Consider the following 17,606-nt stretch of genomic DNA (forward strand, 5'->3'; position numbering starts at 1 on the left):
AAACCATCACACAATATACTCATGTAACAAACCTGGACATGTACCCCTTGAATCTAAAATAAAAGTTAAAATTATGTATTTTTTAAAAGGTAAGTGTGGTCAAATGACTTCACAGAAGATAGTTTTCCAGAAAACGTTTGTAATGGCTGACAGTAAGTAAAACTCCTCATCTCCTCTTTCCAACCCTTTTTTATTGTGGAAATTGCATTACTAAAGAGCAACAAGACTGACTGAAAAAGTGAGGGGCAGGGGAGATCCAAACTGGAAACTACTCAAATGTCCATAAATAATAAAATGAATAAGTAATTGGGATTTATTCAAACAGTGAAATTTAACACAGCAATGAAAATGAATGGAAAATGAATGCATCATAACACACCACACCATGGATAAATTATAAAAACATAAGATTGAATAAAAGAAATCAGACACAAAAGATATATATTCAATGATGCCATTTAGAGAAAGTTCAAAAAGTCAGTATTTAGGCGTGCATAGTGATGATCATAAAAGTGAGTCATGATTACTGTGGCATGGAGGAACTGATGATGGGAAGAGACATGTGGGTGTGGCGGGAGATATTTCTGGAATTCTGCCAAAATCATATTTCTTGGTCTGTATGGTCGCTACCTGAGTATTTGCACATAACAATTTTTAATGCCGTGTATTTACACTTCGATCATTTTCTTTTCATGTATTGTGGTTTACAAAAAGTCTTTAATTCCAGATGTAAGTTTATAATTTTTAAAATGAGAATAAACAGTTTGTGAGGAAAGGTATCAGAAATCTAAGCTAGAAGCAAGTGGAGTAAATCTCTTTGTTATATCCATATGCCCTATTTTTCCACACATTTCTCTGTATGTCTTCAACTCAATTCCCAACATCTTCCAATCATAAAAGGTTGAAGGATAATTATAAATAAATGGAGATTACTGCAACAAGCACTAAGGATATTCTCACAGTGTACATGAGGGATCTGATTCTGTTTAGATGGAAAGAACAAAACCTGGATAGTAGAGATGATGAATCATGTTGTTGAGAGATGCTCTTTTTTGAGGAGAAAAGTGATGAACATATGTTCTAATTTAGATAATCTGCTCCTCTTCTATTTCAGACTCTAAGTTTACCCAGCTAACCTTTTTACAGAAACAGGAAAAAGTGCTGGATAATAATGATTCAGTACCGGTCTATTCTCATGTTACAGATAATGGCTCATAGCAATAGTTATTCTATGATCCATTTGTAACATTTTAAACAAGAAAAGTTATTCTGGCCTAAAACTAATGACTTTGAAAATATCTGCCCTGTAATGTTGATCTTCTTCAGATAAACAATTTAAATGTATAAATATAAAGAAATATAGTTAAGCAAAATCCATAAGATGAGAGAATAAAACTGTCCTCTTTAAGACAATGGTCTGTAAGACTATATTGTTTTCTTGATATTGCCATGCTGGGAACCAGAAGGTCATATGGATTCCACCTGGTTCCGTTCTCCCTCTGTCACAACACCCTGGAAGGGTTATTGACCTAGGCACTTTATGAAGATGAATGAATTGAGAATGACTGAATCCACATAAAACTGATCTGGTACAACCTTGCTTTAGTTTGACCCTTTTGAGAGCCCAAGATAAAGTCCAATGAAACGTTTTATTTTGTATGAGGATATTGTTGGAGAATTTTCTCGCCACATCACGTTGGAAAGTCTCAGTACCAAGACCAACTGGCTTCCCCTGAATAACTGATGTTTGTCCTACAGATACAGTGATTCAAGCAACTGCCTCATTTTTTGCACTGGCTATAAGGAATTTTAGTGCAAAATCTGAAGTCTATTATAAGCATAGGCAGACTTTGGTTTGATTTTATATCTTATAACCATATTTTGATTTTCCCTGGACTTCTGTATTTGCTCATTTTGATTGTTTAAGTTGCATTTTCCAGAATGTAATGGAGTGCAAGTAATTACATTTCCCTACCCCCAAACTGAAGCGTCTTAGTTGATTAGGTCTGTAGTTCTAGTCTCCCAAGGAACTGACAACTGCATGACAGACTCCACCTGGATTTTGCATAAGCATATTAAATACATATCAAATTCCCAAAACCTAGTTTTTCTGCGTCCTCTACTCTGTCTTGATAAGTGCCACCATGCACTTGGTTACTCAAGTCAGTATTCTGGGTGTCATTCTTGATTTTTCTTCTCCCTTTATAATTTGCAAGAGTTTATATCACCTCAAACTCCCAAAAATCTCTTGAATCAATTTTTTAAATTTCCCTGCTGATAGGGTTTGGCTCTGTGTCCCCACCCAAATCTTATGTTGAATTGTAATTCTCAATGTTGGGGGAGGGACTTGATGGGAGGTGATTACATCACGGCGGTGGTTTCCCCCTTGCTGTTCTCGTGATAGTGAGTGAATTCTCACAAGACCGGGTCGTTAGAAAGTGTGTAGCACTTCCCCCTTCGTTCTCTCTCTCCTGCCACCATGTGAAGACATGCCTGCCTCCCCTTTGCCCTTCCACCATGATTAAGTTTCCTAAGGCCTCCCTAGCCATGCCTCCTGTACAGCCTGTAGAACTGTGAGTCAATTAAACCTATTTTCTTTATAAATTTCTTTATAATTTCTTTATAAATTACCCAGTCTCAGGTAGCTCTTTATAGCAGTGTGAGAATGGACTAATATACCTGCCTATTGCTGGCCACTAGTTTCAGCCCCCTGCCCTCTTTCTCCTAAACACATGCTAACCCTCAATGGCATCCCCGCTCTAGTCTTCCTCCCCTTCCATCCATGGCACACACTCTTCAGGAGGCATCTCTCTAACACTCAGATGTGAAACCATTACTGCCTGATTGAATGTTTTCTCAATAATCCTCATTATCTACAATAAAAAACAAAATTCTTTAGAATGATCATAAATGACCTTTATAGTCTGAACTCCTAGGCCTTCACCTCTGCTCCTTGAAAGCTTGTGGTGCTAGAAACATGCCAAACTCTTTAATTTTCACACACATGCCATTTCTTCCCCTTAAATTTCTTTCCTGCTTGGTCACCAAGGGCTACTTCCATTTGTCTTCAGGTCCCTGCATACCTTATCTCTGAGAAGCATTCCCTGACACTCAGGCAAGCTTTGGCATACCTTCCCTCATGTTCCTAGAGATTCTGGCCCATACGTCTACTGTAGAAATTACCGGGGTGCTTTGAATTTACTTCCTTGTATATCTCCTTTCTAGACAATAACCTCCGTGTTTTCAGGTACTATGTCTCACTTTTCTATCTCAGGGCCTAGCATAGAATGCAACCTCAGTTAAATAAATTGATAAGTAAATAGTAGATGGTAGGTTTATATTAGATGGGGACAGATACTAGATTCAGAAGCAATAGACTAAAGCAGGGGGCAGCAAACTAAGGCCCACAGGTCAAATCTGAACCACTGCCTGTTTTCATAAATAACACTTTCTTGGAAAATAACCATGCCTATTTGCTTACATATTGTTTACGCTGCCTTTGTAATTCAATGGCAAACTTGAATATATTTGACAGAGATTGCATGGCTCACAAATGCTGAAATATTCATTATTTGTCCCTTCACAGAAAATGTTGACTCACCCCTGAACTGAAGACATACTTATGAGCTAGAGTCATGGACCTCAGAGTGTGTCCTGCTCTAGTACAATGTCAATTACACTAAGTATACAGATTTACTCTATAAGCTTTCCTTTTCTACTGCCTTGCTCCCCTGTAAAACCAACACACACACACCCCTCTGCAATCTGAACCCAGATTAGCTTTCAAACTCCCTGCAGCCAACTCAAGCTTATTGAGATTTAGGCTCTTTTGTTTATCTAACTATAAGTGCAGAGGCTGCTAATTGTTCCTCCATTTAGTCTTCCCTGATTTCTTTTAGTAATGTACTCCCCTGAGTTTTGCCTGGCACTGAACTGCCCACCCAGAGAATATCCTGCCCTGCGTCCCTTGCAAGTAGGTTTCACCATCTGAGGATGTTCAGGCAAACAGAAAGTCAACAGAGTGATGTGTGCAATTCAGAGTTTCTGCCCTTAAAAGAAGACTGTGCTCTACTTCCTCTCTCCTCCTTCTTTGGGTTGGAATATGGATGTGGAGGGGATGACCAACTCTGATCGTACAGACAAGGACAATGCCTTCAAGAGCAACAAGATAGAAGAAACCTGGGCACCTTTTTCAATCTCATAGAGCACTCTTAACCTCCTGGACTACCCTCAACCCAGACGTTTTTGTAAGAGAAATAAAGCTTTCATCTCTTTTATACTACTAGTATTTCAATAATTGTTACAATGGCCAAACCAATACCCTAACTTTTCACTTAACTTCTCTCTCCATGTCTTGTTTTTCCTTTAATACTCAGATGTCCTCTCTCTGTATCTGACCTCAGCAGAGCTCTACTTTTTATCTTATCTCTAGTTAGAAAGCTACGCAGAAGTTTCACTTTCAACCACTCTTTCTAAACTCTCTTTCCTCGAAATCTCACCCTTCCTTAAAGCCCTCATCTTTCCAGTCCCTCCCCTTTTCTTTCCACCTCTATTATTTCTTCTGTTCCAAAAAATAAGGAAAGAAAAGGAAATTTCCAGCCCTTCTGATGCAGTTATTCATACTTTTCTGCTTTTCTTTCCTCATTGCCCCAATGAGGAACTGAGCTGGCAAGGACACAATCCTTCTTAGAGGATGTAAGAAGGGGAAAAGCAAAGTCAGAAAAGACTTACTCCTCTTTAATGGTAAAGAGAAGATGGCCATACATACTAACAGCTATAAATTTTTGGAAGTGTGACCATGGCAGAAGTTAAGAATTTGAAATGTGATGAACCTAATATAAAAATGCCATTAGATTGTTATGAAGGCCACTGAGTATTAGGTAAGTGGTGTTTTAGGGAAAGTATGCAGAAAGCAGGAGATAGATTGAATTGGATGGTTTTGGCTGGAAGCCAGAAAGCCATTTAGGAGGTAAGTCAGTCCTGTTCTAGGATGACGCAGTGGAAATAGAAAATAGGGAAACATACCCACTAGATATTTAAAAGAATAAAAGAGAGTTTTGACGGCAGATTGGATAGGGAAGCTCCATAGTTGTCATCCTTTCTAACAAGAATATTTTCCTCAATATTTGGTCATCTAAGTCCTTTGGTACTGTAGAGGGTGTAAGAAATTTAAAGGAGGGAATAAAATAAGTGAATATATTTCCAGAGCACTGCACAGTAAAATATATGCAAATGAAATCACAAGTATGCAAATGAGTAAACCTGGATGAAATGCCACTTCTTACATAAAACGGTTAACATGCTTTCCAAAGGGCATGTCAGGTACATGCTGGTGAATCTAATTCTGTTCTAGCATTAATAGCTTCAGGTTTGGGACCTCGATGAACAATTTAAGTTTAGCCTACTTTTAATTTCTTTGCACAATCCCCTCTAAGTTCTGCATGACATCCAGCCTTCAATGATTATTAAATATATCTAATGAAACTGAACTAACTAGCATTATGCAAATTATCCCTAATCTTTTGTCTCTCTGGAAGCATTGTTCATGAACCTCAGTGGAGTTAAGATTGGAATCCTCACAATGAAAACCAAAAAAAATTTCTTTTTTACTCTACTTCTGGAAAGCAAAAGTTCTACTTGCAGACAAAAGCAATGTGGCTGGTGGATAGGGTGATGGTTCTGCATCCGAAGACCTCGGATATGTCTGGTGCTATCCAACTGCCAGCCATATATAATCCAAATATCACCATGCCCATGTGATGGCTAATTTTAGACGTCAATTTGACTGGATTAAGGAATACCGAGAGAACCGGTAAAGCATTATTTCCGGGTGGGTCTATGAGGCTGTTTCCAGAGGCAATTAGTGTGTGAGCCTGAGTGGACTAAGTGGGGAAAGATCTGCCTCCAAGGTAGTCAGGCTGAGGGCCCAGAGAGAATTACAAAGGAGAGAAAAGGATTTCCCTTCGCTTTCTCCTGGAACTGGGACATGTACATTCTTCTCTTCCTGACATCAAGACTTCAGGCTCTATGGCCTTGGGAATCCAGGACTTACACAGTTGTCCCCCTCCCCACCTTTGCTTTCTCAGCTTCTCAGGTCTGTGAAGTCAGCCTGAGAATTACACCACCGGCCTCCACAGTTCTGAGGATTTTGAACATGGACTGACCATGCTATCGGCATCCCAGAGTCTCCAGCTTGCTGATGGCTTGCCATGGGACTTCTCAGCCTCCATGATTATGTGAGCCAATTCCCCTAATAAATCCCCTCTCATGTGTCTCTCTATATATCCTATTGGTTCTGTCTCTTTGTAGAATGCTAATACACGCATGTGCCCAGGGCTTCTGAAAAGCCAAAACACTGCAAGCATTCCCACTCTTATCTCTTTCTTTCCCTTCCGAAGAAATTTCAAAAGTCTTCATATATTCATAATACAAAGTTAAACTTTAAAACCCTTTTCAGACATCTATCTCTTGGTTTAGACTTTGACAGGGAGGAGTCAAAGTCTCTTCTCTGTCCCACTCACTTCCTCCCACACATTCATACCTACAGGCAGCCTGCCATTTCCTGCTAGTAACTCTCTCTTGCAGACACAGCCCCTTCATGGCTATTCTGGAATCTGTCCATTACCTCGACTCTGCACACCAGCTGCAGTGAGGAGGGAGTCTCTTAATCTTTCCACATTGATCATCTTTGAATCTCTAATCTTCTCCTGAGTCTTCATTTCAATATCTATGAATTGGGATGCTACCTGCCTAGTCTACTCCATGATTGTTCTGAAGGCTCCATGTCACATTAGAGGCAAAAGTACTTTTAAATATGTTAAATTATTTTAAGCGCAAGTCATTATTTTTAAATCAGGTTTTTTTGTTTGTTTGTTTGTTTTGTTTTTTGTTTTTTGTTTTTTCACACTCCATGAACTTCTCTCAGGGAGAAAAAGTGTTTTAAGTTCTCCCATCTTGGAGCATTTGTGGGTGAAAAGAGAGCTCTGCCTGACCTTTGTGTCTCCCTCAAGCAATATCCCTCTCTTTCTTTCCCTTCTGAGCCACGCTTTTGGGAAGCATTGTTAGCATTCATTAGCTCTCCTTCCTAACCATCAGTTCATGCCCCACTGCTCTACTGCACTTCCTGTGCTTCTGTTAAGGACATCACTAGCTGGCAACCAATCCAAACTGTTGTGCCCACCCCCCTTCCTTCCTTTGATTCCATCTCTCAGAGAGGGTCTCCTCTTACCTCTCCATCATATTCTCTTTCCCAGTGTCCTCTTCACTCAGGCCCTTTAAACGTCTGCATGACGCTGGGGTGTTCCTAATGATTGCACTAGGTACCGCTCATCTTGAGCACCTACCATGCATCAGACACTTCACCTTCCCCATCTCACCCTCACAACAATCCTGTAAGATTGGTATCTTCTCCTCATCTTACAGATGAAGACACAGAGGCTCCAGGAGAACACGAGTGCTGGCCAAGACCACACACCCCATAAACCACGAAGCTACAATCCACACCCTGGGCCTCACTCCCCAGAGCCCGGCTGCCTCCCTCCTCTCTTCAGGCTTCCAGTTTGTAGCTTGGTTTTGTCATTTATTTGCTGAGCTCAAATCCTGGCTTACTTAACCTCTCTAACTGCCTCATCTGGAAAATGAGGCTAATGATAACACGGACCTTTTAAGTTGCTGTGAGGATCACTAGACAATGTTTATAAACTACAGAATGGCTAGTGCAGAGTAAGCCTCAATCAATGTTATTACTACTTTTTATTGTGTTTGGTAGCGTTGTCTTTTCTCTGTATACACCCGCTCTTTGGTCAGGCTCACACACGGCTCCCAGCAGCACCTACATGTGAGAAAGTCCCACCCTCCATAGCCAGCCCAGACTTCTCTACTGAGTGCTAGGTCCATATTCCCAGTCACTGGCTAGATTTTCTCCCCTCCCCTTTGATATCCCATGCACACCTCAAATGTGACAAAACTCACGGCAGATCTCACCTGCATCCTCCTCTAAACCTACCTCTTCTCTGACTGCCCTATGCTTGTGACTGGCAGGTCCCCCTAAGTCGTAAACTTGGGCTTTGTCCTTCACTCCCATGACTCCCTGGTTTCACTGTTTCGGCAACATTTGATCAGTTACTTAATCCTTCCTCCTAAACATCTCTGTGGGTCATCCACCCTCTCCTGGATATTGCCTTTGTCACTGCTGAGTCTGTCTTGATTTAAATTTTTGATATTTTACTAAAAAAATTTTTTGATATTTTGTTCATCATGTATTTGTGCACACATTTTTATTTCTAAAAATATTGCATTAAAATAGTATTTAATATTAATAACTTGGGGTTTTGGCACTTCCTTAAATTTTACATCAGAGATGAGTACCTCACTTGCCTTAACTTAGTCTTGGCCCTGTTGCCAATTTTTCTACCAATGCAATCTCCTATAGTATCCTGTCAGTATTGTATTTCTAAAACATAAGTAGCTCATGACACACTTTTGTTTCAATGCATTCAGTGTCTCCAGAGCTTTGCAATTCCACACCACCTCCACCCCTCCCCACGCACCCTCTGATCCAGTAATAGGAATCTATGTCTTTCTCTTAAGGTGGTCCCACTTTTACATCTCTGTGCCTTTGGAAACAACAATAGACTTTGGATAGTGATCTTTTGACTATCCTTTAGTTATCTGGGATGGTTGGAGGCTGGTTATCCTTGCAAATAGCTCAATGCTTAGACTTTTACTGATAAAATCTAAATTTCAACTATACTGTACCAAAATCCATCTAAAACTTATGACACATCTCTGTGGTCTTCCATATATAATACATTCATGACTTAAAATGCTCTTTATGACTCAGCCTCATCATGCTAAGCCTCAGTTATGGTACTTTTCTATAATCCCATGATGTCAACCTCAGGAGCCACTGAGATTTGTAAGCTGGTGCTATGGTCTAAATGTTCGTGTCCTTCCCAAAATTCATATGTTGAAATCCTCAACCCCCAAGCGATGGTATTAGGAGATAGGGCTTTGGGGGAGGTGATGAGATTATGAGCCCTCATGAGTGGGATTATTGTCCTTATAAAAGAGGTCCAGTGGAGTTCATTCACCCCCTTTCACTATGTGAGGACACAGTTAGAAGGTGCCATCAGTGAACCAGGTCTTCAACAGATGCTGAATGTGCTGGTAGCTTCATCTTAAACTTCCCAGCCCCCAGAACTGTGAGCGATACATTTCTGTTTTAAAAGCTACCCAGTTTATGGTGTTTTTTTTACAGCAGCCTGAACTGGCTAAGACAGTCAGCTTGCCCCTAAACTCAATGTTCACATACAATTCATTCTTTTTCTTGTTTGGTTGCATTCTTCCAGAGTATCTTCTTGTTCCTTCTGATCTCTGCTCCCTGCTGTCACTGGTTCTGCTTTTTATTCTTTATCCCCAATTGCTTGGCCTCATTCCATTTTCTTTGTCCACATAACTCCAGCCTTAACCTTGCTCTTTGTCACTGTCTCCACTGTCTGTGCCATTCCAGTACTTCTCTTTGTGGGTGCTGACAGGGCTTAATAATAAAGTAGCCAGGTGCGGTGGCTCATGCCTGTAATCCCAGCACTTTTGGAGGTCGAGGTGGGTGGATCACTTGAGGTCAGGAGTTTGAGACCAGGCCGGTCAACATCGTGAAACCCTGTCTCTACTAAAAATTCAAAAATTAGCCAGGCGTGGTTGTGCATGCCTGTAATCCCAACTACTGAGGAGGTTGAAGCATGAGAATTGCTTGAACCCAGGAGGCGGAGGTTGCAGTGAGCAGAAATCATGCCACTGCACTTATGCCTGGGTGACAGAGCAAGACTGTCTTGCTCCATTTAAAAAATAAATAAAAAACAAAAATTATAACCTTTGCCAACCTATGACTGTGTGTCTTTTGCTCTGCTAACAGATTCACCCATTTTATTATTCAATTGCTGTATTCTTGTCTCGTCTCATCTCCTTTTACTTCTGTATGTGCCATTGTTCTGATTAGTTAAGAGGTGCTGAACAGATAACTAATTATGGCAGTGTGAGCCACAGGATGATTCTCAAGTGATCTCCGCTGTAGCACCTCTCCACATAGGGCATCATGGGCAAGGTTAAGATGGAATTCTAACCTCGAATATCTGAGGACCTGACTCCGTTCTCATTCTCTATCCCTGTGCTCACAGAAAATGCCAATCCTAAGCTATTTGGGTGGGGTTCGTTGGAGAGACATGGAAAAGTACCCTGGGCAGCTGAAGTGTCTGTTGAATCTTACCCACATTTGAACAAATTCACTCTAACTTGACTTGGTTCCCCTTTAAAATGAGAGAAAGCAAGGACTTAGACTGCCAATTGCCCCCTGAAATTATCGTTGGGTGCGATAAAGAGCTCCACGGAATGACAGTTACTTTTTCAAGAGTTTACTTGTAATTGTAAAGTATAGAGAATATACATATATGCCAATGAATGAAGTATGGAAACACTAATAACTTTAAAAATCCAACAGGCTCCTCAAACAATGGGGCCCAAGACAGAAACTGCTCAGAGAAAGATTTTCAAATAGATCTTTTTCTAGTGACTGAGATAATTAAGAAAAATTGGCATAAAGTAGAACCTGGAATCTTCTGTTTGCTTATTTTTCTGGCTATTATATCCTCCCTAAAAATAAACAAATAAATAAAGCAGGGGTCAGAGAAGGTACAGTATTTTTTGGATACTAAGTACAGATAAGGCTTTTGCTTGTTTCCATAGCACTCCCTATCCCTACTTTCTGTATCCTTGGAAAGAAATGTGGAATAATGAAAACAGCAAAAGGCTTGGAAGCCAGGTAGGCCCAGGTGTGATCTCAGCCCCACCCTTCATTCTCTGGGTGGCCTTGGGCGGGTCAAACTCTGTAAGCCAAAGGGTCACTAAAGCACCCTTCCTGGAATTCCTTTGAGGTGTCAATGAGGGAGCACACAGTGAGTGGCGGTTCCCTTCCTATCCCCTGCTCTGGGCCAGGGACCAGGACCTGATGTCAGGGTCTTTACCCAGCACTGTACCTACACGTGCTCTCCAAAATGGGACTAGGGTGAAATTTCTTGGCAGTCTGAAAACAATGGCCCAGGGAACAAAGCAAATGCCAAGAGCTGAGCCTTAGGGAATGACTAGTAGGCCCAGATTCTTGGGGTGACTTCCTTCAAAGACTTCATTTGTTAACACCTCCCTTCCCTTCTTGTTAGTTTCAGTGGGAAGTAGGATTGGGGTGATTTGGAGAAGCAGTGGGGAATTTAGTTAGGGGAGACTCCTGGGTACCTGTGGGGACATAAAGAGGGATCGGTGTGGGATGGCAGGTGGAGGCCACGAGAAGAGGGCATAAATGCTACATGAAGGAGTCTGTTGTGGTTTGGTGGAAGAGGAGGAGGCATGCATGTGAGGACGGGTGGCCGTGAGCCTGGAGCTGTCCTACAGAGCAGTTTCTTTCACTCTGCTGTGTGTGTATGTGGTGGGCAGCTTTGACCCACCCTGCTCTTAAGTGTTTCTGAATGCTAGGAGCGGGAACAAACCTGCAAGGCTGATTGAATGTCGAGGAACACATATGTAAAGAGAAGTGTATACATGAAAACCAAAAATCCCTGGGGCTTTGAATCCTTCTAGAGCTCCTGGCCACCTTCTTCAGGACTGCAACTGACAGGGTTGTGAAGTGCTTGACTTTGTCCTTCTTGCAGGCGATCTGGGCTAAGTAGTGAGATCCAGCTGGCCAGGAAGGAAGGCATGCATCTCCCCAGGCCTGTGGCTCTCCTTGTACTGACCTTGCTGCTTCCTGGGCTAAGCAGCTGCAGTGAGGGTCTGTTGCCCTGAAGCAGTTACGTCATTTATTAATCCAAATTCTGAAAGACAATATGGTGCTAAAATACTTTTTTTAAAAAGTCATAGTTCCATTGTCTTAGTCAAAGCAGGATTATTACATGATTATTTTCAATTAAATATATTTGTTTTAGACACAGGGTCTTGCTCTGTCACCCAGGCTGGAGTGCAGAGGCATGATTATAGCTCACTGCAGTCTCCAACTCCTGGGCTCAAGTTATCCTCCTCCCTCAGCCTCCTGAGTAGCTGGGACTACAGACACCTGCCACCATACCCAGCTAACTGTCTTTTCAGTGTTTTTAGGGACAGGGTCTCACTATGATGTCCAGACTGGTCTTGAACTCCTGGCCTCAAATGATCCTCCCACCTCAGCCCTAAATTCATTTTTTTTAATTAGCAATTTCAGGTATAACAAATTTGGAATAAAATGAATAGTGATAAAACCCCCAATATTCTAGATTGTGAGACTTTCCTCCTGTTGTAATTGGACCACATTTAAGGACTAAATTGGAAGGAAGGAGCAAGAGGAGTCCTTGACAAACCTGCAGTTAAGCTCTCTTTGAAGAAATCACACAGTATGGCTCTGTCTGAACATGCTCTGTGTCTATCCTTTTTCAAAGGCAAGATGGCCATGTCAAGAGCAGTCAGACCATGAATAATGGCCTAAGCCCTTGTCACCAGGATGGAGAGGTCTGAGCAGTACAGTGAAGAGGCTTGGTCAGCAAGGGCTGATTCAACGCACCTCTCTCTGGATTCAATGGCATTTCTTTCTGGAGGTTAGCCCATTTCTGTAAGTCAGCTCCATCCAAGTTTGATTGTCCTTCTTTGAATCTCTTCCAATAGCTTGATGTCCTTGCGGTTGAATAGCTGAAAACTTCACATAGCACAGCATTCCACACAAAACACCTTTAGAAATTTCTAGTTGAGAAGAACTTGGGCAAAGTCAAATCTCTCCATTTGATTTTGCTTGTGTTCCTCTCTTGGATTTGTCTTGGGCATGTTACTGTCCAAATAACTGCTATCATCATCATTGACATGCGAAAATGACATGCGCATCCGTGTGAAGAGACCACCAAACAGGCTTTGTGTGAGCAATAAAGCTTTTTAACCACCTGGGTGCAGGCAGGCTGAGTCTGAAAAGAGAGTCAGCGAAGGGAGATAAGGGTGGGGCTGTTTTATAGGATTTGGGTAGGTAAAGGAAAATTACAGTCAAAGGGGGGTTGTTCTCTGGCGGGCAGGAGCAGGGGTCACAAGGTGCTCAGTGTGGGAGGTTTTTGAGCCAGGATGAGCCAGGAAAACGAATTTCACAAGATAATGTCATCGCTTAAGGCAAGGACCGGCCATTTTCACTTCTTTTGTGGTGGAATGTCATCAGTTAGGCAGGGCAGGGCATTTGCACTTCTTTTGTGATTCTTCAGTTACTTCAGGCCATCTGGGCGTATAGGTGCAAGTCACAGGGGATGTGATGGCTTGGCTTGGGCTCAGAGGCCTGACAATTATCATCATCAACAACAGTTTTAAGAATTATAATAGCAGTAAAATTGACTTATCATTTTTGAGACTGGAAGTTTTGTTACCTGATATGGTTTGACCCTGTGTCCCCACCCAAATCACATGTCAAATTGTAATCCCAGTGTTGGAGGAGGGGCCTGGTGGGAGGTGACTGGATCATGGGGGCGGACTTCCCCTTTGCTGTTCTCATGATAATGAGTGAGTTCTCATGAGATCTGGCTTTTTGAAATGTGCAGCACCTCCTCCTGCTCTCTCTTCCTCCTGCTCCTGCCATGTGAGACGTGCTGGCCTTCTGCCATGATTGTAAATTTCTTGAGGCTTCCCCAGCCATGCCTCCTGTACAGCCTGTGGAACTGTGAGTCAATCAAACCTCTTTTCTTTATAAATTACCCAGTCTTGGGTAGTTCTTTATAGCAGCGTGAGAACAGACTAATACATTACCCAAAACGAATTTTGGAAACAAATCAGCTCATTAAAAAGTGCAAGCACAGCCTCATACTAAGCCACCTGTTCACTGTGTTGCTGGGTTTTTTTTTTTTTTTCAATTTATTTTTATGAGCCAGCATTCTTTTGTGGATATCAATTGATACTGGACAATCAGGCCTTGTGGTCCCTCCTCTGGACTGGCCCCCTACAGACTTCCACACACTGTGACACTCAGTGGCCACAGGCCACTGGAAAATTGGATGTGTGACTGAGTCTTTAAGAGGCGGAGTGACTTACTTTAATTCAGTAAGTCAGTATGTTTTAAATGCAGATTTTTCTACAACAGGAAAAAGCTGTTAAATTTCTTGTCTCAGCTCTGTCTACCACTACTTTGGAGGGGCTACAGGTATCAGTGAGAGAAACCAAAGTCAGATAATTCAAACTGGGGCATAAAATGTTCTGCTTGAGTGTCAAGAATGGTTCTTTGGGTGTGGTGAAGGGTTCATGACTACATTTAATTTTCAAAATGTCTTTCTTAAAAATATGCCAAAAAGATACCTAGAAAAACACGTGTCACTGATTGAAATATGTAATGCATTTAAATATACATACATACATATACACACACACACATATATGTTTTCATAATCACGCTAATATCTGCCCTGCTCATACTGATGATGGTCAAATATTTTGGGAGAGAACATCTGGCAGCCTCCGTCTACTCATCTTTTCCTCTACAAAACTCTTCCAATACCCTGTTCTAGCTATGATTAACCTTCCAAACTTATCAAACAGTCAGGTTCTGTCTCCACTCCACACATTGCTCAAATTGCTTCCACTGCCTCAAATATCCCGATCTTCCCGCCTTCTTAACCTGGCTACCTACTCCTAGAGTTTTAGTGATCTCTTCCAGGAAGACTTCACACATGCACACACGAATACTTGACTAGCAACTCATGCACAGATACTTGCATACTTGACTAGTACCTCATGCTTACCTCTGTCAGATTATATTGACTACCGTGTATAGAATGATCTGTTTACTTATCTGTCCGCCGCCACACCAGCCATAGGGCATCAGGTTCACCAGGACTGGTGTCTTTATTGCTGCATGTTTCCATTCTTCACACAGCACCTGGAAAATAGGTAAATAAATATTAAGTGAGTGAGTGAATGAATGAATGGGATGAAGGAATGAATTCTTGCTACTGACTGGTGAATAACTGCCACTCATATCCACCTCCAATTCAACTCTCATGCTGGAATCTGAAATTGAAGGCTGGTGGACAGAGACTTTGGTCTTCCTAGGTAAAATGCAGCTACCTGACTTAACCATCCACACTCCATGTGGATGGGATAAAAACACCTAAGTCAGCCGGATGCAATGGCTCAAGCCTGTAATCCCAGCACTTTGGGAGGCCGAGACGGGCGGATCACGAGGTCAGGAGATCGAGACCATCCTGGCTAACAAAGTGAAACCCCGTCTCTACTAAAAAATACAAAATACTAGCTGGGCGAAGTGGCGGGCGCCTGTAGTCCCAGCTACTTGGGAGGCTGAGGCAGGAGAATGGCGTAAACCTGGGAGGCAGAGCTTGCAGTGAGCAGAGATCCGGCTCCAGCCTGGGCGACAGAGCGAGACTCCATCTCAAAAAAACCAAAAAAACACCTAAGTCAGTTTTTCTTGTCCTGGTGATTTTTGTAGCAGTTTGCAGCTCATTTTTATCAAGTCTAGATACAATTTTCTTTCATGTGCTATGCAGTCTTGGTTCCTGTAACACAAACCTCTTTAATCATTAGTCTGTCTGGTAGAATTTGATAGGGGCCATATAAAATGCTTCTCTTCATCTGCTAATAGCAATTTATGGACACTTACTATGAGCAATATACATTGCAAAAGACCAGAAAACTCACCCTCTGGTTATGATTTGGCACTGTAACATGATAGCCTGGAAACTAGTCTGATAGTTTAATCAATGCTACGTGATCCTTATTTGTGGTTGGCTGCCTCATCAATTTTCATCTGGGAATTAAAATGGACTCTGAGGCAGATATGGCATTAATTATGGGAGAAATTGGTTGCAATATGCCTTGAGGTAAAACCCTTCTGATGGGAATCCAAGATTGAAAGAAAGCCAAATTATAAAAGGATGATTTACTGAAAAAGGCAACTGTATGCATTACCATCACTGCTTAGCAGAGAAAAAGGAGCTGATAAACCAGAAAGATTGCGGAATGACAGAAAAGTGAGAAAATCTCTAGGTCTAGCTCTCTCAAAAAAAGATTTATTCTTATGCCGAATGCATTCTATTTCCCCAGATACATACAACATTTTCCGAAAGTGTGCTTCAATTAATAGGCAAGCAAGCATTAATACTAGTTGGCAGGGTCCCTATTTTCTTCTAGATTGAAATATATTTTACTAAGAACTAAATAGGGAGCGTCTAGGGACACCAAAGTTAAAATTCATTTTACCAGTTATATTATCAGATGTTGTATCCATTTTCTTGTTAAAATACCACATTTTTTCCCCTGAAGATTTCAAAAACCTTCTTAGTTAACACCTTATTTTTCCTGTCACTGAATCTTGATAAGGTAAAATACAGAGGCAAAGTCGTAATAGAAATGACTGTCCCCCATTTAATATGCGAAAACTGAGACATAGGAAGCTTAAGTTAGCACATTGTTTAAAAGCAACGTATTTTTCTTCATTGGATACAAAACACAGTGAGCTATCAAGGAAAATACCAACTGGGAGTTAACACCCCTTCCCACATCTCACCCAGGAAAAGGTCAGCACTGTATTTTTATGAGTTGCGATGTGTTTACCCATACCCAAACAGAAAGTGAGGAGTTTTCGTGTTGCAGGTAGAGAGTAGCACGATACAGTGGTTAGCAACTGGGTCTGGAGCCAGGCCATGTGCACCCAAATCCTGTCTCTGCTACTTACTAGCTGGGTGACTTTACCCTTGGTCTCTATGCCTCAGTTTTCTCATCTGTATAACTGAGATAGCATAAAAGTACTGGCTGTGATCTTGAAAAGTAAGACAGATCCCTTCTTAAGGGGAGGAGTTGCAGGGACTGTTAGGGGCTGTTCGAAGTAGATAAAGCAGATGTTCCTGAACCCCAGGGAAAGTTAAGGGTCCTAAGACCAAGAGTAGATTGGAATTTTGCAGGTTTCCACTAGTAGGAGAGACCAAGTAGTACCCAGATGGGAGACGACAGGATACCTTAACCTGGGACTCTGGTTAGGAACCCAGGGGCCTAGAATTCCAGGAGCAGGTTTGTAGTTGATGGAGCAGATGGCCCTGGTGGGGCGTGTCTGAGTTTGTCTGCAGCCCAGCCAAAGCCAGAGGACCAAGCCTTGACTACACACCTGCAGCTAAAGGTGTTTTCATTGTGTATTCCCATCCTTTACACTGTCCCCGGAAAATTCGTAAATAAATGCTGAGTGAGTGCAGCCACCGTGAACCAAGTATCTGGCATTTTCTCCATTTTTGTTTGTTTGTTTGTTTTGAGACAGAGTTTCACTCTTGTTGCCCAGGCTGGAGTGCAATGACATGATCTCGCTCACTGCAACCTTCGCCTCCCAGGTTCAAGTAACTCTCCTGCCTCAGCCTCCCGAGTAGCTGGGACTACAGGTGTGCACCACCACACCCAGCTAATTTTTGTATTTTTAGTAGAGACACGGTTTCACCATGTTGGTCAGGCTGGTCTTGAACTCACGACCTCAGGTGATCCGCTCGCCTCGGCTTCCCAAAGTGCTGGGATTACAGGCATGAGCCACCACACCCAGCCCTATTTTTGTGTTTTTAAGCAACCCCCCCAGCCCC

At 42.0% G+C, this 17,606-nt stretch overlaps 1 protein-coding gene across 12 annotated transcripts in view; it reads right to left on the minus strand.

Moving 5' to 3' along the window:
- EPSTI1 (epithelial stromal interaction 1) overlaps window positions 1-17,606 on the minus strand; it is a 308,217-nt gene that overhangs the window by 115,755 nt on the left and 174,856 nt on the right. For 11 of the 12 annotated variants that reach the window (XM_031655815.1, XM_031655810.1, XM_031655809.1 and 8 more), the window contains one exon: window positions 14,775-14,911. In XM_031655815.1, coding sequence (XP_031511675.1) covers window positions 14,780-14,911 — 132 coding nt within the window. In that variant the 3' untranslated portion in view covers window positions 14,775-14,779. Of the gene's footprint in view, window positions 1-13,866; window positions 14,912-17,606 lie in introns of those variants that run through there. The other variant, XM_031655811.1, reaches the window with a different exon arrangement.

Source organism: Papio anubis, chromosome 15 (genome assembly GCF_008728515.1).
Source record: "Papio anubis isolate 15944 chromosome 15, Panubis1.0, whole genome shotgun sequence".
NCBI lineage: Eukaryota > Metazoa > Chordata > Mammalia > Primates > Cercopithecidae > Papio > Papio anubis.